This window comes from Carcharhinus amblyrhynchos, chromosome 7 (assembly GCF_965287045.1).
Source record: "Carcharhinus amblyrhynchos chromosome 7, sCarAmb.v2.hapA, whole genome shotgun sequence".
Lineage (NCBI taxonomy): Eukaryota > Metazoa > Chordata > Chondrichthyes > Carcharhiniformes > Carcharhinidae > Carcharhinus > Carcharhinus amblyrhynchos.
The window spans coordinates 122,233,768-122,257,842 of NC_137330.1; the positions used below are offsets into that span (position 1 = coordinate 122,233,768).

Genomic DNA, 24,075 nt, shown 5'->3' on the forward strand with positions numbered 1-24,075 from the left:
AATCCCTGAGTCACCCATTCACTTCCTTAATCCTGTCCGCCTGTCTGCACCTGGTTCAGGCAGTAGCCCACAGATCTCTCTCTCTCTCTCTCTCTCTCTTTTTCCCCCCCCCCCCCCCGCCGCTGCCGCCGCCGCCTTTCGGTCTGTGTGTGTCTCTCTGTCTGCCCCTGCCTTTCGGTCTGTGTGTGTGTCTCTCTGTCTGCCTCTGCCTTTCGGTCTGTGTGTGTGTCTCTCTATCTAACTTGGTTTGTATGTGTGTGTCTCTGTCTCTGCCTCGGTAGGTGTGTGTGTGTCTGTCTCTCTCTGCCTCTCGGTCTGTGTGTCTCGGTCTCTGTGCATGTGTGTCTCTCGGTCTCTCGGTCTCTCTCTCTCTCTCTCTCTCTCTCTCTCTGCCTCTGCCTCTCGGTCTGTGCGTGTGTCTCTCTCTCTGCCTCGGTCTGTGTGTGCATGTGAGTCTGCTGCTTTCTCATTGATCCAAGATTTGAGTTCGCCTCCATTTCCATATATGGCCATCTTTCATCACCAATGTCCTTTTTGGGGCCTCTGAGTTTTCCTTATAAGTTGCAGCTGTCCTAACAGTACTGGATAGGAAGGGGGGAGGGATCACTTGCTGTCCCAACACTCTGGCATCTGTTGTTGGAGCACATGTCACCCTGAGTGTTGATGTTTTTCAGCTGTGATGCAGTGAGCTGATTGGATGTGCATTTGCTGATAACGTATGTTGATTAGTGTGGAATTTGCTCAAACTAGTGGAATCCCACTCTTCTCACAGGCTTAGGGAGGAGGCGTTTAGTGATCTTGTCACCTATCTTTGTTAGGAGGATGCCGAAGGAAACCAGGTTCCTCAATCGTCGTGCTGCAGCTGTTGATCTTCCTGCTGCTGAATGGAGACTTTGTCTGTTTAACCCATTGCTTACTGCTAGTCTGAATGACAGCTGTGGTGACAGCATGCATTATTCATTCCTGTCTGACTACCATTCCTTCTGATGCCCTATATTGCTCTCAACTGGGCTGTGGTGTGAGATGTACCGTTATTAAGAACATAAGAAATAGGAGCAGGAGTAGGCCATCTGGCCCTTCGAGCCTGCCCCGCCATTCAATAAGATCATGGCTGATCTGTCGTGGCTCAGTTCCACTTTCCCGCCCTCTCCCCATAACCCTTAATCCCCTCTCTTATCAAAAACCCATCAACCCGCTTCTTAAAAATATTTAGCGAGGCAGCCTCCACCACTTCAACGGGCAGAGAATTCCAGAGATTCACCACCCTTTGAGTGAAGAAGTTCCTCCTCAACTCCGTTCTGAACCGCCCCCCCTTTATCTTGAGGCTGTGCCCCCTAGTCCTACTGTCTTTTTTGAGCGGGAAGAGTCTTTCCACCTCTATCCTATCCATCCCATTCATCATCTTATACGTCTCAATGAGATCTCCCCTCATTCTTCTAAACTCTAACGAGTACAAGCCTAGTTTATTCAGCCTCTCCTCATAGCTCAACCCCCTCAACTCCGGTATCAGCCTAGTAAACCTCCCTCCAAGGCCAAAATATCCTTGCGCAGGTGCGGCGCCCAAAACTGCACACAGTACTCCAGCTGCGGCCTCACCAATGCCCTATACAGCTGCAGCAAGACCTCCCTACTTTTATATTCAATCCCCCTCGCTATGAAGGCCAGCATCCCATTCGCCTTCCTGACCACCTGCTGCACCTGCAGGCTGGGTTTTTGCGACTCATGCACAAGGACCCCGAGGTCCCTCTGCACCGTCGCCTGCTGCAGTTTTTCGCCCCGTAAGTAATAGTCCTTCCTACCATTCTTCCTACCAAAGTGGACCACCTCACACTTGCCAACATTAAATTCCATTTGCCATTTCCTGGCCCATTCGCCCAGCCTATCTAGATCCTTCTGCAGACTCTCCACACCCTCCGCACAATTTGCCTTTCCCCCAATCTTGGTGTCATCAGCAAATTTCGACACCCTACACTCGGTTCCCTCCTCCAGATCATCTATATAAATGGTAAATAGCTGAGGCCCCAGCACCGACCCCTGGGGCACCCCACTAGTCACCAACCGCCAATCCGAATAGCACCCATTGACCCCCACTCTCTGCCTCCTATTTGACAACCAATCCTCTATCCACGCTAACACCCTACCCCCAACTCCATGTCCTCTGACCTTCTGCAGTAACCTCTTGTGAGGTACCTTATCAAACGCCTTCTGAAAATCCAGAAAGACCACATCCACCGGCTCTCCTCTATCCACCGCCCTAGACACATCCTCATAGAACTCCAGTAAATTTGTCAGACACGACTTCCCTTTAATGAAACCGTGTTGCGTCTGCCCTATCAAGCAATTCCCTTCAAGATGCCTCGCAATTTCCTCCTTAATGACGGATTCTAACATTTTACCTACCACAGACGTTAAACTAACCGGCCTGTAATTCCCCGCCTTTTGCCTGGCACCCTTCTTAAACAACGGCGTAACATTAGCCGTTTTCCAATCCTCCGGCACTTCCCCGGAATCCAGCGACGTCTGGAAAATAACCACCAAGGCATCCACTATCACCTCCGCCATTTCTTTCAGAACCCTCGGATGCATTCCATCCGGTCCTGGGGACTTGTCCACAATCAGCCCCTCCAGTCTGTCGCGCACCACCTCTCTAGTAACAGTAATGTCATTAAGACCCTCCAGTCCTACCACCTTTCCATCGCTAACACCCGGCAAATTATTCACGTCCTCCTCCGTGAAGACAGAAACAAAAAAGTTATTCAAGACCTTAGCCATATCCCCATCCCCTACCACTAGGTCCCCTTTCTCATCCGCTAAGGGACCAACGTTCACCCTAGCCAGCCTCTTCCTTTTTATATATTTATAAAAACTCTTGCTATCCTTTTTTATATTAAGCGCTAGCCCAGCTTCATAGCTTCTTCTACCCTCCTTTATCAACTTTTTTGTCAATCTTTGTTGACATTTAAACCTTTCCCAATCCTCTTCTCGCCCACTGCTCTTAGCTACTCTAAATTCCTCCGCTTTTAATTTAACACTTTCCTTCACCTCCTTCGTTATCCACGGCTTATTACCTCTCTTCCTACTGTCCTTTTTAACCATCGGAATAAATTTCTGCTGAGCACCAAGAAAGATCTCCTTAAAGATCCTCCACTGCTCCTCAGCAGACCTACCTTCCAACGCGCTCCCCCAGTCCACATTCGCCAATTCTTCTCTCATCCTACCATACTCCCCTCTATTCAAACAAAGGACGCGTGTCCGGGAACCCACTTTCTCCTCCTCCATCTGCAACAGAAACTCCACCATACAATGATCACTCTCTCCAAGAGGATCCTTCACCTCAAGGTCCCTAATTCTACCCGCCTCATTACATAGCACCAGATCCAAGATAGCTCGCTCCCTCGTCGGCTCCAACACACACTGTTCCAGGAAACTATCCCGGCAGCATTCCAAGAACTCCTCCTCGAGCCCACCTCGTCCAACATGGGTCGACCAATCAATATGCAGATTGAAATCCCCCATAACTACTGCCGTCCCATTCCTGCACGCCGCACTTATTTGCGCGTTAACAGCCCGCCCCACCTCCAGATCATTATTCGGGGGCCTATAGACGACACCCACCAGCGTCTTCCTCCCTTTGCTGTTCCTAATCTCCACCCACAACGATTCCACTTTCTGCTCTTTGGCTCCGATATCATCCCTTGCTACCACCTTGATGCTGTCCTTAATCAGCAGAGCTACGCCACCCCCTCTTTCCTCCTGCCTATCCTTCCTAAACACTTGATAGCCCTGTACATTCATCTCCCAGTCCCTGTCACCTTGCAGCCACGTCATCCCCTCATTCCTCACAGGCCCTCTCCGTAAGCAGTGTGCCTCACACTCCTGGGCACACTGTAACTGCAATGTTCTTTACCTGCCTGACATACGTTGCAGACCTCAAACACCCCCAGCAATCACTCACCCCCTCCGACATATTCGTAATTATCTTTCTCTAACCAGATTTACTTGTGGTGGATTCCAAACTTGTACCACTCTTTTCCGAAGGTACGGTTACTAAATTTTCTGATTATACAAAGATAGGTTGGATGATAAGATGTAAATGGTAAGGAGGCAAAAAATGGTCGTGGGTTAAGTGAGTGAGCAAAGATCTGGCAAATGGGTTATAATGTGGGGAAATGTGAAATGGACCATTTTCTCAGGACAAAATAAAGCACATTATCTATGCAGTGAGAGATTGCAAAGCTCTAAGATGCAGAGGGATCTGGGTGTCCAAGTGCATGAATTCAAAAGATCAGTCAGCAGGTAGAGTGAGTAAATAGAAGAAATAATTAATGTTATCATTGTGAGGGGAGTTGATCACAGAAGGACTTCAGTTATTCAGGATGCATTAGAGAATTGTATCCATTATTGATCTCCTTATTTGAGGAATTACATAAATACATTGGAGTCAGTTCAGAGAATGTTTACCCAAGTAATACCAGGAATGGGTGGCTTATCTTGAGAGAAGGTTGGAGAGGTTAGCCTCATATCTACTGGAATCAGACAAGTAAGAAATGACTTCATTAAAACATATAAGATCTTGAGTGATACTAACAAGGTGGATGTGGACTCTTAATGGGAGAATCTGGAACTGGGAGCCACTGTATAAAAATAAGGGGTTGGCCATTTAGGACAGAGATGAGACATGTTTTTACTGAGGATCGTCAGCCTTTGGAACACGCTTCCTCAAAAGGCAGAGGAAGCCGAACCTTGGAATATCTTTAAGGCTGAAAGCAAGGTGGTGAAAAGTGACCAGGGACAAGGGAGTTGAAATCCAATCAATAATGATCCTGTTGATTGCTGCAGTAGGCTTGAAGGGCTGAGTGGTCTGTTCCTGCCCCTAATTTGTATGCTCTGAGTTAGTCCTGAACTTTTCTTCAATGATCTGATTTTTATTTTAAGACTGTCTGTTTAGACTAGACATTCTCCACTAATGAATACGATTGCTCTTTACAGCAACAATTGATCTTTAAATCATACCTTTAACATAAATATCACAAGGTACTTCACAGGAGCTTGGTAAAACATAAGACCGTAGGAACAGAATTAGGCCACTCGGCCCATCAAGCGTGCTCTGATGTTCAATTGTGGCTGATTATTTTTCTCATCAATTATTCTCCTGCCTTTTCCCCATAACCCCAGATCCCCTTATTAATCAAGAATCTATCTATCTCTGTCTTAAAGATACTCAATGACCTGACCTCAGCCTTCTGTGGCAAAGAGTTCCACAGATTCATCACTCCCTGGTTGAAGCAATTCCTCCTCGTATCTGTTTTAAAGGATCGTCACTTTTAGCTGGAGGTTGTGCCCTCTGGTTCTGGTTTTTCCTACTGATGGAAACTCCCTCTCCATGTCCACTCAATCCAGGCCTTGCAGTATCCTGTAAGTTTTAATAAGATCCCCACCCACACGACAAGCACTTCATTCCAGGGATCATTCTTGTGAATCTCCTCTGGACCCTTTCCAAGGGCAGCACATCCTTCCTTAAATATGGGGTCCAAAACTGCTCCCAATATTCCACTAATGAAACACTGAGCCACAGAAGACAATATAAAGGCAAATAGCTGAAACCTTAGTCAAAGATCATTGAATGTTTCAAGGACTCTGTTAAAGGAGAAAATAGGCAGAGAAATTGAGAGAGCAAATTCCAGTGATTAGGCTCAGGACCACCTAAATCATGGACGCCAATGGTGGGGAAGTTCGAATCGGGTGGGACTGACGGAGTTGCAGAGATAGGGAGGGTTGTGGGGCTGGAGGTGATTACAGTGATGATGGAGGGCCGTGGGGCTGGCTGGATTACAGTGATGTTGGAGGGCCGTGGGCCTGGCTGGATTACAGTGATAATGGAGGGATGTGGGGTTTGCTGGATTACAGTGATGATGGAGGGACGTGGGGCTGGCTGGATTACAGTGATGATGGAGGGACGTGGGGCTGGCTGGATTACAGTGATGATGGAGGGACGTGGGGCTGGCTGGATTACAGTGATGGAGGGACGTGGGGCTGGCTGGATTACAGTGATGATGGAGGGACGTGGGGCTGGCTGGATTACAGTGATGATGGAGGGACGTGGGGCTGGCTGGATTACAGTGATGATGGAGGGACGTGGGGTTCATTGGATTACAGTGATGATGGAGGGACGTGGGGTTTGCTGGATTACAGTGATGATGGAGGGACGTGGGGTTCATTGGATTACAGTGTTGATGGAGGGACGTGGGGCTGGCTGGATTACAGTGATGATGGAGGGACGTGGGGCTGGCTGGATTACAGTGATGATGGAGGGACGTGGGGCTGGCTGGATTACAGTGATGATGGAGGGCCGTGGGGCTGGCTGGATTACAGTGATGGAGGGACGTGGGGTTCACTGGATTACAGTGATGATGGAGGGACGTGGGGCTGGAGGGGATTTGGAAACCAGAATGAGAAATTTAGAAGCAGCTTTTGTTGCTGAATATTGTTTCTAATATACTCGTATTGAACAGACCAATCTTCCATTATTACAATAGTGTCTTTCATCTTGAATAATTTGTCTTATTTGCCGGTTTCCAGTTTACTGGCACCTACCCCATGTCATAGAATCCTGACAGTGCACCCATCGAGTCTGCATGCGCCTCTGACAGAGCATCCTACCCAGGTCCTATCCCTGTAACTCTAGGTGTTTACCCTGCCAATCCCTCCAACCTATATCCCATATGTCTTAGGGCACTAATGGGAAACTTACTGTGGCCAATCCACCTAATCTGCACATCTTTGGACTGTGGGAAGAAACTGGAGCACCCGGAGGAAATGCACGAGGATACAGCTAGAATGTGCAAACTGCACACAATGATCCAAGGCCAGAATTGAGCCTGAGTCCCTGGAACTGTGAGGCAGCAGTGCTAACCGCTGTGCCACTATGCCACCCAAAGTGCATCCCACTCTGTAGCCCTGCACGTTTCCCATGACTAACCTGTACATTTTTTGGACACAACGGGCCAATCCATCATTCTGCACACCTTTGGACTGTGGGAGGAAACCAGAGCATCTGGAGGAAGCGAACACAGACACTGGGAAAACATGCAAACTCCACATTGTCACTCAAGTCTGGAACTGAACCCAGATGTGAGGCAGCAGTGCTGTCCAATGACAGTGGCATGTAGGGTAGAATGGGAGATTCTGGCAAATCCTTCATACCTCCCTTCCTATAGCAATTTGGGACGAGGTAATTTTAACAATACTAAATCCTTCCTCCTAGGTTTTTACTCCATCCTTTACCTCTACTGTCTTTGTTTCAGCTGCTATTTTGCCAACATTCTGAGTCACTTTGATACACAAGATGACCAGATGACTCATTTTTGTCCATGTCGGTTCTCTGTAGAACAAGCCAGTTAGTCCCGTTCCCCACTCTGTCTTTCTAGCCCTGTAATTCTTGCCTGGATTCATTGACGTTCACCTATTGCTGAAACGGGTGCACAGCAGATGGCATCTCTGTGGCCCTGCTCTCAATCCTGGAACACCTGAATAACAGATGCTTGTATTAGACTCCTATTCATTGACTACAGCTCCGCCTTCAATGCCATTATCCCAGCAAAACTCATCTCCAAACTCTCTGGCCTAAGGCTTGGCTTTTCCCTCTGTCTCGAACCTAGACTTCCAAACCCACAGACCACATTCAGTAAGGAGAGGCAACAACACCTCTGCAATTATTCACAATACCAGTGCTTTGCAAGGCTGAATCTTCAGCTGCCTACTATACTCCTTATACACTGATGACTATGTGGCCAAATTCCACTCCAGCTCCATTTTCAGGCTTCCTGGTGTCACCATCGTAGTGGATCAGATCTCAAACAATGACAAGACAGAGTACAGGAAAGAGAATCTGCTGAAATGGTGCGATGACAATAATCTCTCCCTCAATGTCAACCAAACAAAGGAGATAGGCATTGACTTCAGGAAAGGTAGTGGACCTTCAAGTTTCTAGTTGTCCAGATAATCAGTAACCTGTCCTAGTATCTCCATGCCGACACTATAGTTAAGAAAGCCCACCAACACCTCTACTTTCACAGGGGGCTACGGCTCGCTCCCATTTTTACAGAAGTACCGTAGAAAGCACCCTTTCTGGATGTATCACAGCTTGACACAGGTCCTGCTCTGGCCAAGATGTCAAAAAATTAAAAACGGTTGTGAACATAGCCCAAGTCCATCACATTAAACCAGTCTCCCCATCCATTGACTCTGTCTACACTTCATGCTGCATCGGAAAAGCAGCCAGCATAATTAAGGACCCCACGCACCCTGGGCATATTCTCTTACATCATCTTCCGTCGGGAAAAAGATACAAAGACCTGAGATCGTGTACCAATCGATTCAAGAACAACTTCTTCTCTGCTGCCATTAGACCTGTGAATGAACCTATCATATATTAATGTCGATATTTCTCCAGTTGCTGTGACTGTAATATTATGATCTGCACTCCCTCCTCCTTCCTATGTACTCCATATACAGTATGCTTTGCATAGCACATAAACAATACTTTTAATTGTGTCCCAATACACAACAATAAATCAAATTTATGTAAACTGTCTCCATCCAGTTTCCTTTTGAAATTGCTCATTGTCTCCCCTTCAGATCACCCTTGTCAGTAGCGAGTTTCAGGTCATTACCACTCGCTATGTTTAAAAAAAAAACGTATTCTGCCTTCCATTCTATCTCTTACAACTTGGGGATGGCATAGTGGCACAGTGGTTAGCACTGCCTCATAGCGCCAGGGACCTGGGTTCAATTCCCGTCTTGGGTCACTCTGCATGGAGTTTGCACATTCTCCCTTTGTGAGTTTCCTCTGGGTGCTCCAGTTTCCTCCCACAGTCTAAAGATGTGCACGCCAGGTTGATTGGCAGTGCTAAATTGACCCTAGTGTTGGGGGGGAATGGCGGGGTAAATAAGTGAGATTACGTGGATAGGCTGGGATTGTTGTCGGTGCAGGCTCGTTGGGCTGAATGGCCTCCTTCAGTACTGTAGAGATTCTATGTGACCCTCATTAGCTTCTCTTTGTCTGCCATATCCCACCTTTTCAGAATCTTGTACATCTCGACCAGACCTTCAAGGAGAGCAACTTTGACTTCTCCACACTAATATTGTCACTAAAATCTCTGGAATTGCCCTAGTAAATCTCTCCTTGAGCCTTCCCATCTTCCCTAAAATATGGTGATCACAACTGGGGACAATACTCTTGTTCTGACTTAACTAGAATTTGGTGAAGGTTCAGCAGACACCCTGGTTTTGCACTCATGCCTTTATTTTCTGATGTAAAAGGCTCACTGGGTATTCCAGCATTGTCTTGAAGCTTATATCAGTCTCATCCCCACCTCTTGCTACCAGTTTACTATTTGCATTCAAGTGGAAGATTTTTAAATTCCTTTGTATGTTGACTGCCATTCTATTCCCACATTCTCTTTGCCAGTCTCACTTCCTCTTCCCTTCCTATCCCCAATCTATTTTGTATGGCCTGCTTCTTGCTTGAAGGATTCACTTGACATGCATCACACATCTTTCTGGCTTGTTTCATCATTTTCTTTAATCTCCTCGTTATCCATTGATATTTGACTTTGTTTCCCTTGCCTTTCTCCCTTTGGACTGTACTGAGCCTGTGCCTGAAACATTGTTCAGTTACAGATTTGCTGGTTGGATCCCATTGAAGTTCACCCTCCTCCATTTGAGAAGCCTGTTTTAGATGGCTCCTTGCTCTTCTCCATTACTTCTTCACTTCTTCACTCAAAGGGTGGTGAATCTCTGGAATTCTCTGCCTGTTGAAGTGGTGGAGGCTACCTCGCTAAATATATTTAAGTCACGGTAAATAGGTTTTTGGAAGGCAAGGGAATTAAGGGTTATGGGGAGAAAGTGGGAAAGTGGAACTGATCCACTTCAGATCAGCCATGATCTTATTGAATGGCGGGGCAGGCTCGAAGGGCTAGATGGCCTACTCCTGCTTGTACTACTTGTGTTCTTATATTAAGAACATAAGAACATAAGAAATAGGAGCAGGAGTAGGCCATCTAGCCCTTCGAGCCTGCCCCGCCATTCAATAAGATCATGGCTGATCTGTTGTGGCTCAGTTCCACTTTCCCGCCCTCTCCCCATAACCCTTAATCCCCTCTCTTATCAAGAACCCATCAACCCGCTTCTTAAAAATATTTAGCGAGGCAGCCTCCACCACTTCAACGGGCAGAGAATTCCAGAGATTCACCACCCTTTGAGTGAAGAAGTTCCTCCTCAACTCCGTTCTAAACCGCCCCCCCTTTATCTTGAGGCTGTGCCCCCTAGTCCTACTGTCTTTTTTGAGCGGGAAGAGTCTCTCCACCTCTATCCTATCCATCCCATTCATCATCTTATACGTCTCAATGAGATCTCCCCTCATTCTTCTAAACTCTAACGAGTACAAGCCTAGTTTATTCAGCCTCTCCTCATAGCTCAATCCCCTCAACTCCAGTATCAGCCTAGTAAACCTCCTCTGCACTCCCTCCAGGGCCAAAATATCCTTGCGCAGGTGCGGCGCCCAAAACTGCACACAGTACTCCAGCTGCGGCCTCACCAATGCCCTATACAGCTGCAGCAAGACCTCCCTACTTTTATATTCAATCCCCCTCGCTATGAAGGCCAGCATCCCATTTGCCTTCCTGACCACCTGCTGCACCTGCAAGCTGGGTTTTTGCGACTCATGCACAAGGACCCCGAGGTCCCTCTGCACAAGTAAATCTAATTGTATGATGATCACCGTTGCCCAAATGTTCTCGCCACAGGCATCAGGACTAGCTTGTTCCCCAGAGCAATGTCTCCTTTCTCATTGATGTGGAGTTGTTGGCATTGGACTGGGGTGGGCACAGAAAGAAGTCTCAACACCAGGTTAATGTCCAACAAGTTTATTTGGTAGCATGAGCTTTCAGAACACTGCCCCTGATGTTGACTCACCTGATGAAAGGGCATCGCTCTGAAAGCTTGTCCATTCTTGTTGAACAAAAGTTCTCAAGAACACATTTCAGAAATTCCTCTGCCTCCTTACCCTTTAATCTTAATGTATTGCCATCAATATTTGGGTAGTATTTTTCCAGATATTGATTGGAAACTTTATAGTTTGAATAGTTGGGTTGGGACACTTTTTGTACAGTGTGTGCAGGAGAGTTTCCTGACACAATATGTGGATAAGCCAGCAAGAGGTGGGGGCCACATTGGACTTGGTACTGGGTAATGAACCGGGCCAAATGTTAGATTTGTTTGTGGGAGAGCACTTTGGAGATAGTGACCATAATTTGGTGTCCTTCATTATTGCATAGGGATAGTGCCAAAGGACTGGAGAGTGGCAAATGTTGTTCCTGTGTTCAAGAAAGGAAATAGGAATTACCCTGGTAATATAGGTCAGTTAGTCTTCAGTGGTTGGAGAGTTAATGGAAAGGGTCCTGTGAGATAGGATTTATGACCATTTGGAAATATTCAGTTTAATCCGGGATAGTCAGCACAGTTTTGTGAGGGGTAAGTCCTGCCTCTCAAACTTGGTTGAATTCTTTGAGGTAACTAAGTGTGTGAACGAAGGTGGAGGAGTAGATGTCGTATACATGGATTTTAGTAAGGCGTTTGATAAGGTTCCCCATAGTAGGCTTATGAAGAAGATAAGGAGGTGTGGGATAGAAGGAAATTTGGCCAATTGGATAAGTAACTGGCTGTCTCATAGAAGACAGAGTGGTAGTGGAGGGAAAATTTTCAAACTGGAAGCCAGTTACCAACGGTGTACCACAGGGTTCAGTGTTGGGTCCTCTGCTTTTTGTGATTTTTATCAATGACTTGGAAGAGGGGGCTGAAGGGTGGGTTAGTAAATTTGTTGACAACACCAAGATTGGTGGAGTAGTGGATGAGGTAGAGAGTTCTTGCAGGCTGCAAAGAGACATAGATAGGATGCGGAGCTGGGCCAAAAAGCGGCAGATGGAGTTTAACCCTGATAAGTGTGAGGTGATTCATTTTGGTAGGGTCAGCAGCAGGGTTCTAAGGAATGTGGAGGAACAGAGATCTGGAGGGTAAGTCTTATGAGGAAAGGTTGAGGGAGCTGGGGCTTTTCTCTTTAGAGCGGAGGAGGATGAGAGGTGACTTAATAGAGGTTTATAAGATGATGAGAGGGATTGATAGAGTGGACGTGCAGAGACTATTTCCTCGGGTGGATGTAGCTGTTACTAGGAGGCATAACTATAAGGTTCATGGTGAGAGATATAGGAGGGATGTCTGAGATAGATTCTTTACTTAAGAGAGTGGTTGGGGTGTGGAATAGACTGCCTGCTGTGATAGTGGAGTCGGACACTTTAGGAACTTTCAAGTGGTTATTGGATAAGCACATGGAGCACTCCAGAATGATAGGGATTGGGATAGCTTGATCTTGGGATAGGACATAGCTCGGCACAACATTGAGGTCCGAAGGGCCTGTACTGTGCTGTAATGTTCTATGTAATGAAAGTTCCCCAGTATCATCATTTGATTGTTCTTGCACATTTGTAATTCCCTGATTTGCTTCTCTCTCTTTTTCTCTCAAAGCAAGATAGGTGGCAGCCATTTGTTCATTCACTCCTCAAGGAAATGCCTTGACCAATTAGAATGGAGTTACCTGGTTTAAATTTCAAACAATGCACGGTAGTTGATTGTCAGTCATTATCAACTCCATGGCAATACCTTTAGCATATTCCATTTGCCAGTTAATGAGCACGTTCTTCTCATATAGTATAAATTGTGTTCCTTTTACTTTCTCCAGGGCTGAAACTCTGGATTCCTTCTGTAGTTGGGTGTCAGTTATTTTTTGTGAGGAGCTTTGGGATTTTACAATGATTTTTCATTAAAAGATCCTTTTGATCACTGCAGGTGACTAGTTATCCTTCCTTCAAGTGTGAGCTGCAGCTGATAGTTTGCAGGATTTAAGTGGAGTTACTCACCCCTTGGAGACTTGTTTGGGTTTGGGAGGGAGTGGGGTATGTGTTTGGAGATAATGGAAAGTTAATTTGCTCAGCAATGTGTTCTTATCACATGCTCTTTCTAATTCTGCCTGATGAAAGCTATCTGGGTGCCAGGGGTTAGGAGGAATGTTTGGCCCAGCTGACTCCCCGCTACACCATCCAATTAGGTCAGACTGCCCAAAAAGGGAGCCCTTCCTTTTTAGTCCTCAGTGACTCAGCTGTGAATTCCTTATTCCTGGCATTGTGACAGAATCTGGATGGTGGAAGAGGAGAGCAAGAACTGGACAGAGGAAATGTTTGTGTTAAGGAGCTGATAACACTACAAATCAGTCTGTTGAAACTTAGAGGCAGCATCAGGTGGCGACATTTCAGCTACAGGCAGGATTGTGTGGGGGCTGTCTTTCTGGATGGATTTGTTCGGGGAGGGTAGGGAGAGATAGAGGGGGGCTGGCTATTAGGGTGGGGGGTGGGTAGGGTGTACAGACGCTAAGATGCCCCAGGCGCTCAGTTGTTGTTCTGCAGTCTGAGTGTCTGTATTTGGTCTTATGCTGACGGTGATCTGATCTAATCTGATGCTGGCGAACCTCCATGCTCACCACATCATATCTGGGGGGGGGACCCCAATGATGTGTTGAGGAATCCCTGCACAAATTTCCAATGGAAGGTTCACCCAGCAATTGTTCAGAAATGCTAACTTCCTCTGGATAGTTGTGCTTGGTTAGGAACCACCTGACAAGCGATTGAAATCACTTATTTTGGATCTGACAGTTTTATTTGAGTTACTCTGAAAGGGTGAGAAAGAAGAACACATTCCTAACTCCAGAGTGTTCTATTCAAACATCAAGGTTCAGTTTCACACAAGGTACACTGTAAACATGTGTGTGCATGCCCTACGATTGACCTTCAACCCCCTGCTGGTCCAAGACACCAGTCCTGGACACACAACCTCTCTATGGATCAGAGCACCCCTGAACCCCCACCCCCAGCCCCCTTGCCCTTCGTGGATAGCACTGCAGATAAAATTACTGAGGGGAATAGGGAATTGGTGACCACCAGATAGACAGGAAGGCAGTGCAAGGGTCTCATGCGGTCATCTCCCTCCAACGTGGAGTGGGTGAGGGGAGGTGGAGTTGGAGTGGGCGGGGGCGGCGGGGGGAGGTGGAGGTGGAATGGGAGTGGGCGGCGGGTGGAGTGGGAGGTGGAGTGGGAGTGGGCGGGGGGGAGGGAAGAAACCAATGCAGGCAGTCAGAGGGAAGTGAAGCAGAGACAGACACCATCTTAGGGGGAGGTGTTGACCTACTGATATTATTATTCAGCTAATGTTCTGGGGACCTTGTCCGAATCCTGCCATGGCAGGTGGTGACATTTGAATTCAATATAAAAAAAACTGGAAAAACCCATCTGGTTCACTGATGTCCTTTAGGAAACGAAATCTGCTGTCCTTCCCTGGCCTGGCCTGCGTGTGACTCCAGAGCCACAATGATGTGGTTGACTGTCAACTGCCCACAGGCAACTATGGATGGGCAAGAAATGCTGGCCAGCCAATGATACCCATGTCCCATAAATAAAAAAAAAACAAAAGGCAGTAAGGGGAAAAGGGGAAGACGGAGAAACAAAGGCAGAGATCAAAAAGGGGCAGAGTACCAAAACTGGAGAATTCAGTGAATGAATCCAGTAAAGCTAAGAGAAATAAAAACAGGGAGCATGTACAAAACATGACCAGACAGACGGTCTAAGGTGTGTTGACTTACTGCAAAGAGCCCCCTTTTCCCTCAGCCTCCCCCAACTTTGTCCATCCCTTCCCCCAACTTTGTCCATCCCTAACAGTAACTAATCTCTAATAAATTTACAGCCTGCATTGGGACCTTAACAAATCTGTTATCGATTTACAGCCTGTACTGGGATGGTAACAAATCCCTGTGATAAATTTACAGTCTGTACATACAACTCTCAGCACTTCATGCAAGGCAGTGCTCTGGCTCTTGTGATGGCTGGCAGTAGGTTGATAGACTACAGATTAACCAATGACAGGGCCCCAGTCCTCAGGAGGTTATGCTGGATGTAAGCCTGGGGAGGTGGGTCCCAATGTGGGGGTCTTGGGAGTGGAATAGTATGTCATGCATTGATTGTAAAGTCTTTCCTTTTTCTTTGTTTAAAATGATGTTTTTATTTATAATTTTTAACAGTCAGCCATGAGGTGCAGCTGGAACAGTAACTCAAGGTCTGAACAGGGAGATTCCAATTAAACAGCAACCAAGAGATGAAAGTAAACTGAGAGGAACAAGAGGGGCATTGTCAAGTTCATGGCCAAGAATGTTAAATAAACTCTCTGATGTAGGCGTGTGAAATGCTCTCACGGGGGCTGTTGAAATGATTGTTTTGTTTCTGAGAGGAGGGTGGCAGTGGGGAAGAGGTAGGGGTGATGTACCAGCTCATTCCTCCAAATACCTGGTTGTGGGATTCTCACCTTGTCTGGCAACTCCACCTGCATTTCTGTAGAAAGGAGCATAATAAAGTAGCAAGAGTTGGAGCCAGTGGAGGGTGCAGAGTTGGGGTGGGGCATGGACCCTGGGGGGGGGCGGTGGGGGAGGGCAAGGGCCACTCCCGTGATCACAATTGACATGTCACAATCAAATGTGAGTGATGGCATGTGTGGATAATGGGTAGAGCAACATATGCGCTCAAGCAGGGACATTGCGCGCCCCTACACTCATAGGGGCACGCACGCACGGACACCACCATACAACCTGCAAACAGATAGAGAGACATGCACACCCACAGCATGCACACAGGCAGAGAGACGTGCACATACAGAACACAGGCTGAGAGATGTGCACGCACACAAAAGATGCATGCAGGCAGAGAAACAGGCACACGGAACATTGCACACAAGCAGAGATGCGTGCACAGGGAGAGATGCGGGTACACACGCAGAGAGAGACACAGACATAACGTGCACACAGACATGCAGTATGTGCACACACAAAATGCACACAGGCAGAGAGACACGTACATAACATGCACACAGGCAGAAATGCAACATACAACATGCACAGAGGTGCACACGCATGCGCACACAAGCAGTGATTCGCACACAGGCAGAGAGATGCACAGAGGCAGAGGGACGAATATCCGCATAAGATGTGCATAGGCAGTGGCATGCGCACACAACATGCAGGCAGAGAGATGCACACATCATGCATGCAGGCAGTGAGATGCACATATGGGACATCCACACAGGCAGAGAGACGTGCACACCACATTCACAGCCAGAGAGATGCGCATGCCACATACGCAGGCAGAGAGACGCGCACATGCACATCACATACAGCGTGCACACAGGCAGTGAGATGCGCACGCAGGCAGTGAGATGCACACACATGCAACATGCACACAGGCAGAGAGACACATGCACACCACATACACAGGCAGAGAGATACGCACATGCACACCATGTGCACAGGCAGAGAGGCGCGTGCACACGCATGACATGCCAGAGTTAGAGATGTGCACACACAACTTAGAAATAAGCAGGGCGATGCCTACACACCCGGGCAGAGATGCAATGCGCACGCACAGGATGTACACATACTACACGCACACAGGCAGAGAGGCATGTATGCGCACAACATGCACACGTAATGTGCACACAAGCAGAGAGAAGCATGTACACACAACATACAGGCAGAGGGACGCACGCGCACAGCACGCCTACAGACAGAGGCGCATGCACAGAGCATGCGTACAGGCAGATGTGCACACGCACAGCACATATACGGACAGATGTGCACAGCACATGTACAGGCACAGAGATGCACATGCACGCAGCACATGTACAGGCAGACAGGAGCATGCAACATGCAGACAGACAGATACATATGCGTACAGCACGGGTACTGGCAGAGAGACGCACGTGCGTAGCATAGGTACAAGCAGGGAGATGCATGTGCAACATGGGTACAGGCAGAGGGGTGCATGTGGACAACAAGTGTACAGGCAAAGATGCATGTGCACAACACGCATACAGGCAGAGTCGCACATGCACACCATGCATACAGGCAGAGATGCACACGCACAACACACGTACAAGCAGAGAGATGCATATGCACACAGCATGCATGCAGGCAGAGAGGCATGCACAGCGCATGTACAGGCAGAGATGCACACGTATAGCATGTGTACTGGCAGAGACAGCACGCATACAGGCAGAGGCGCGTGCAGAGAGACACGCATGCACAGCATGCAAACAGGCAGAGACACGTACGTGTGTGCAGCTCGGGTACAAGCAGGGAGATGCGCACGCAACATGGGTACAACACGTGTACAGGCAGTGATGCATATGCACGACGTGTACAGGCAGGGGCGCACACGCACATTGTGTACACGCAGAGAGACACATGCACAACATGCGTACAGGCAGAGACGCGCACACGCACAACATGCATTCAGGCAGAGAGAGACAGGCACAGGCGCAGCACTTGTAAGGCAGAAACACCCGCACATGCACAAAATGTTTCCAGGTAGAGAGACATGCACACCACATGCACAGGTAGGGAAGCAGGCACGCACTCGTGGTGTTGTTTCCATGTACTGTTGTCCTTGATGGGTTTGGAAGTTGCTGTATTGGGAGCCTTGCTGAGTTCCTGTAGTGCATTTCGTAGATTGTCCTGGATGGTGTCAGGCTTCTCGAGTGTTGCTGAGCTGTACTCATCCAGGCAAGTGGAGCATTTAAATAGGTTGGAGGCTTGGGCGGAGAGATGGCAGGTGGAGTTTAATCTGGATGGAGCTTGAGGGGCGACCTGATAGAAGTCCACAAGATTATGTGGGGCATGGACAGAGTGGATAGCCAGAGGCTTTTTCCCAGGATGGAAGAGTCAGTTACTAGGGGGCACAAGTTTAAGATGCAAGGAGCAAAGTTTAAAGGAGATATACTAGGCAAGTTGTTTTACACAGAGGGTGGTGGGTGTCTGGAATTCGCTGCTGGGGAGGGAGTGGAAGCGGATACAGAAGTGACGTTTAAGGGGCATTTGGACAAATACACGAATAGGTTGGGAATAGAATGATATGATCCCCGGAAGGGTAGGGTCGAGCAGTGTTGTCAGTGCAGACTTGGAGGGCCGAAGGGCCTGTACCTGTGCTGTAATTTTCTTTGTTGTTCTTTGTATTCCATTACACTCCTGATTAGTGCCTTGTAGATGGTGGACAGATGTAAGGGAGTCAGGGTGTGAGTTACTCACTGCAGAATTCCCAGCCTCTGACTTGCTCTTGTACTCACAGCATTTAAATGGCTCGTCCAGTTCAGTTTCTGGTCAGTGGCTAACCCCCAGGATGTTGGTCGTGTGGGATTCAGTGATGGTAATACCATTGCGTGATATAGGGAAATGATTCGATTCTCTCTTGTTGGAGCTTGTGTAGCACGAATGTTAGGTCACTTATCAGCCCAAGTCTGGGTATTGTTACAATGTTTAAAGAGAAATTCTGTTCCTTAGTCATTGCATCAACTGAAGTCTGAATGACCTTGGGTCAGGAGATGGGGGTTGCTGTTACAGGGAGTTAACTCTGCCTTCCCGCCTTCATCCACCGCTACTGAGGAGAAGACTGAGCAAGGGAAACGCGGTCAGTTTTAGAAGAAGTCAGAAATAAAGAATTTAAATGAATATAATGCTGTTCAGAAAAAGGGACAGACCTTTCAACCTCGAGGTGACATCAGGATGCAGGAGAGTGGAAAATTGGAACCTTTTCTCAGGCTGAAAGTCATTCAAAGACTGACTTTTCTGTCTGATATTAATGGGCCGCACAGTGTTATTGTACACTGCCTCACAGCACCAGGGACCCAGGTTCAATTCCAACCATGGGTGACTCTGTGGAGTTTGCATATCCTCCCTGTGTTTAAGTGCATTTCCTTCGGGTGCTCCAGTTTCCTCTCTCAGTCCAAAGATGTGCGGATTAAATTGGCTAAATTACCCCTTAGTGTCTCAAGGTGTGTAGGTTATAGGGATTAGCCATGGTAAATGCACGTGGTTACAGGGATAGGGTATGGGGGTGGGCTTGGGTACGGTGCTGTTTCAGAGAGTCAGTGCAAATTTGATGGGCTGAATGGCAGAGATTCTATCTTCTAAATATTAATATATGTGCTTAGGTAAGTGTATTAAAGCTTGTGGAAGCATGGAGACTAGATAGAGTTCAGGTGTAGATTAAATGACATCCAGTTGAATGGCAGGACAGGTTTATATGGTTAAATGAGCTTCTCCTGTTGAAATAATCACAATTTAATAAAAAATGCAGATTTCTTAAGAATGTTGAGCCCATAAATGCCCTCATTGCATTTTGAGCTCAGATACACACGTAGAATCAGAGAATTGTGACAGTGTAGGCAGAGGCCATTTGACCCATCGTGTCTGCACGGACAAACATCATTCCCCTGCCTTTTCCTTGTCCCCCTGCATTACTTAGACGTGGCGAAAAACTGCAGCAGGCGACGGTGCAGAGGGACCTCGGGGTCCTTGTGCATGAGTCGCAAAAACCCAGCTTGCAGGTGCAGCAGGTGGTCAGGAAGGCGAATGGGATGCTGGCCTTCATCGCGAGGGGGATTGAATATAAAAGTAGGGAGGTCTTGCTGCAGCTGTATAGGGCATTGGTGAGGCCGCAGCTGGAGTACTGTGTGCAGTTTTGGGCGCCGTACTTACGCAAGGATATTTTGGCCCTGGAGGGAGTGCAGAGGAGGTTTACTAGGCTGATACCGGAGTTGAGGGGATTGAGCTATGAGGAGAGGCTGAATAAACTAGGCTTGTACTCGTTAGAGTTTAGAAGAATGAGGGGAGATCTCATTGAGACGTATAAGATGATGAATGGGATGGATAGGATAGAGGTGGAGAGACTCTTCCCGCTCAAAAAAGACAGTAGGACTAGGGGGCACAGCCTCAAGATAAAGGGGAGGCGGTTTAGAACGGAGTTGAGGAGGAACTTCTTCACTCAAAGGGTGGTGAATCTCTGGAATTCTCTGCCCGTTGAAGTGGTGGAGGCTGCCTCGCTAAATATTTTTAAGAAGCGGGTTGATGGGTTCTTGATAAGAGAGGGGATTAAGGGTTATGGGGAGAGGGCGGGAAAGTGGAACTGAGACACGACAGATCAGCCATGATCTTATTGAATGGCGGGGCAGGCTCGAAGGGCTAGATGGCCTACTCCTGCTCCTATTTCTTATGTTCTTATGTTCTTATACCTGCGTGGAGCTAACTGTCACTGAGAACTCAGTCCTGCCATGAACCATTAATCTGAACATTCTCACCTTATCTGTGTCTGAATGTCAGTGTGTGCTGGAGGCACGTTCAGGCGAGATATTCAAGAGGGAATTGGCTTATTATCTGAAAAGGGGAAAGTGCAGGGTTACAGAGAGATGATGATGGGTGGGTGGCATTTGGTGAATTGCTCCCATGGTGAACCAGCACAGACACAATGTGCTGAATGTCCTGTGCTCTTAAATGTTTCTGTGATTCTGAGCGTTGCTGTGGCGGGGAATATCTCGCTGCTGAGTCCTGTCCTAATCCACTTCTATCACTTAGACATGTACAATGGAGCGGGATGCTTGGGAACCCTGGCAGCAAGCCAGGATTGTGGACCCCAAGGCAGGTCAGGCTGGGAGATCCCAGCTGCCTACTAGCTGAGGCTCTGGGCATTGGGACTGGGACTGTCCTGAGACTACTCCAGGTTGCTGTTCTGCTGCATTCTGCTCCTTCATTTCAGTACTGGCTTCTGTCCTGCTTAATTCTTCTATAATTCCCTCCTCAGGACAGCTTAAAACCAACAACATTCACAGTGGCCAACGTCCCAGGATCCACAGGCATCAATCAATCAGCTTCAAACACCTCCACCAATCTCCAGGTCAGCACTGGTCACAACTTCCCCATCACCAACTACCTTGCGCCCGTTACCGCCATCGCCAATAGCAACGGCACCGTCTTCAAATCAACTGGTACAGGCACCTCAGGCAGCATGGTGCAACTCCCAAGCGGATTCACTATCATGTCAGGTGTGTGTATGAAAGCTTCAGGACATTGGTGAAGGCAGAAGGTTGGGGAGAAGCAAGGAAAAGGTCTGGAGGGAGTGGGTGGGAGAGGGTCGCAGAGGTGGGGCGTGGTGGGGGGAGAGAGATGAGGGGTGAAGAGGGTCGGGGAGGTGATCCGGGGCGGGGGGCGGCGGTGAAAGGAGTGAGGGGGTCGGGGTGGCGGAGGGGGTCAAGGGACGTGGCAAAATGAGTTGGGGCAGTGGCAGGAGCCGGAGGTGTGGTGAAGTGGGTTGGGGGGGAAGTGGAGGGCGTCGGAGTCAGCAGAGGGGGTTGAGGGACAGGGAGAGATGGCAAATGTTCAGAATCAAAGGCTCTTTATTGGAAATGCTCATAGAATTCATAATAAGATGGATGAATGTTCAGCGTAAATAGTAATGAGTATGAAATGCTATCCATTCCAGAACAGTGGCTGCAATGTGGCCAAAACTGCGATCTGGATATTGAAGGATTTTTCACATTTTGAAAAGATGGCAAAAAGAGGTGGCTTTGTTAATAAAGGATGAGATCAGTACAATAGTGAGAAATGATCTTGTTTCAGATCATGATATAGAATCAGTTGGATGGAGATAAGAAAAAGCAAAGGGGTAAAGTAAGTCTGTGATCGGAGTAGTTTATAGACTCTTAATACCCAGGCTACACAGGACAGAGTATAAGTCGAAAAATAAAGGGGGCTTGTAAGATAGCTGCGGCAGCAATCATGGGTAACTTTAATCTTCACATCGATTGAGCAAATCAAATTAGCATTGGTGGTCTGGAGGATAAGTTTATCGAGTACAGGCCGGTGAGCCTTACATCAATGATAGGGAAGTTATTGGAGAGAATTCTTCGGGACAGGACTTATTCCCATTTGGAAATAAGTGGACGTACTAGTGAGAGGCAACATAGTTTTGTGAAGGGGAGGTCATGTCTCACTAACTTGATTGAATTTTTCAAACAAGTGACAAAGATGATTGATGAGGGTAGGATAGTGGATCTTGTCTACATGGGCTTCAGTAAGGTTTTTGACAAGATCCCTCATGGCAGACTGGTGCAGAAGGTAAAGTCGCATAGGATCAGAGGTGAGCTTGCAAGGTGGATACAAAACTGACCCCGTCAAAGAAGACAGAGGGTAGCAGTGGAAGGGTGCGTTCCTGAATGGAGAGCTGTGACAAGTGGCATTCCTCAGGGATCAGTGCTGGGATCTTTGCTGTTTGTAATATATATAAATGATTTGGAGGAAAATGTAACTGGTTTGATTAGTTTGCAGACGACACAAAGGTTGGTGGATTTGTGGATAGCGATGAGGACCATCAGAGGATACAGCAGGATATAGATCAGTTGGAGACTTGGGTAGAGAGATGGCAGATGGAGTTTAATCGGACAAATGTGAGGTAATGCATTTTGGAAGGTCTAATACAGATAGGAAATATACAGTAAATGGCAGAACACTTAAAAGCATTGACAGGCAAAGGGATCTGGGTGTACAGGTATACAGGTCACTGAAAGTGGCAATGCAGGTGGAGAAGGTAGTCAAGAAGGCATACGGTGTACGTGCCTTCATTGGCCAGGGTATTGAGTTTAAAAATTGGCAAGTCATGTTGCAGCTTTATAGGACCTTAGGCCACACTTGGAATATAGCATTCAGTTCTGGTTGCCACACTACCAGAAGGATGTGGAGGCTTTGGAGAGGGTACAGAAAAGATTTACCAGGATGTTGTCTGGTATGGAGGGCATTAGCTATGAGGAGAGGTTGGAGAAAGTTGGTTTGTTCCCACTGGAACAATGGAGGTTGAGGGGTGATCTGATAGAACTCATCAAGATTATGAGAGGCATGGACAGAGTGGATAGCCAGAAGCTTTTTCCCACGGTGGAAGAGTCAATTACTAGGGGGTATAGGTTTAAGGTGCGAGGGGCAAGGTTTAAAGGAGATGTATGAGGCAGATTTTTTTACACAGTGGTGGGTGTCCTGGAACTCATTGCCGGGGAGATAGTGGAAGTGGATACAGTAGTGACGAAAGGGGTGTCTTGACAAATACATGAATAGGATGAGAATAGAGGGATATGGTCCCTGGAAGGGTAGGAGGTTTTAATTAAGTTGGGCAGCATGGTCAGTGCAGGCTTGGAGGGCCAAAGGGCCTATTCCTGTGCTGTAATTTTCTTTGTTCTTTGTATCTGGAACAGTTTCTTTGAACGATGAATTCTAAAGCCTACCAGGAACTACGCCATTTTGCACCTGGTAATGTTTAATGTGACAGGATTAATTAAAGATCTTGTGGTAAAGGACTTGCCAGGCAAAAGTACTCATAACATGGTAGAGTTTCACATTGTTTGAGTGAGAAATGTGATTCATAAGGTGCCTTAAAACTTAAATAAAGGCAATTACAGTGAAGACAGTTGTCTAAAGTGGACTGGGTAAATAGGTTAAAAGGTAAGACAGTGGAGATGCAGTGAGAGACATTTAAGGAAATATTTCCTAACTCTCAACAAAGCTCTATTCTATTGAAGACAAAAGAATTAACCAATTTCATGGAATATGGGGATCACTGGTTGGGCCAGCATTTATCGCCCATCCCAAATTGCTCTTAAGGAGCCATTTAAGAGTCACCCACATTGCTGTGGCTCTGGAATCACGTGGACCAAACTGGGTAAGTACGGCAGATTTCCTTCCCTGGGGGACATTAGTGAACCAGTTGGGTTTTTACCACAATCGACAATGGCTTTATGGTCATCATTAGACTTTGAATTCCAGATTTTTATTCAATTTAAATTTCACCATCTGCCATGACGGGATTTGAACCTGTGTCACCAGAGCATTAACCTGGGTCTCTGCATGACTGGTCCAGTGACAATACCACTATGCCTCCTCAAAGGTGGTATCAGATTGAAAGAAAGGAAGTTCAATGATGTGAAGATTAACAGCAGCCCAGACACTTGGGGAAGTTTTAAAAACCAACAAAGGATGACTAAAGAAATGAGGGAGAAATGAGAGTATGAGAGAAAACTAGCTGAACATGTAGAGAAAGATCAACTTGATGCAAGGTA

The 24,075-nt window shown here is 47.3% G+C and overlaps 1 protein-coding gene across 3 annotated transcripts in view; it reads left to right on the forward strand.

The window, feature by feature from the left end:
- LOC145345259 (serum response factor-like) overlaps positions 1-24,075 on the forward strand; it is a 137,359-nt gene that overhangs the window by 39,256 nt on the left and 74,028 nt on the right. For all 3 annotated transcript variants that reach the window (XM_080193067.1, XM_080193068.1, XM_080193069.1), the window contains exon 3: positions 20,778-21,018. In XM_080193067.1, the coding sequence (XP_080049193.1) occupies positions 20,778-21,018 (241 nt within the window). The remainder of the gene's footprint in view (positions 1-20,777; positions 21,019-24,075) is intronic.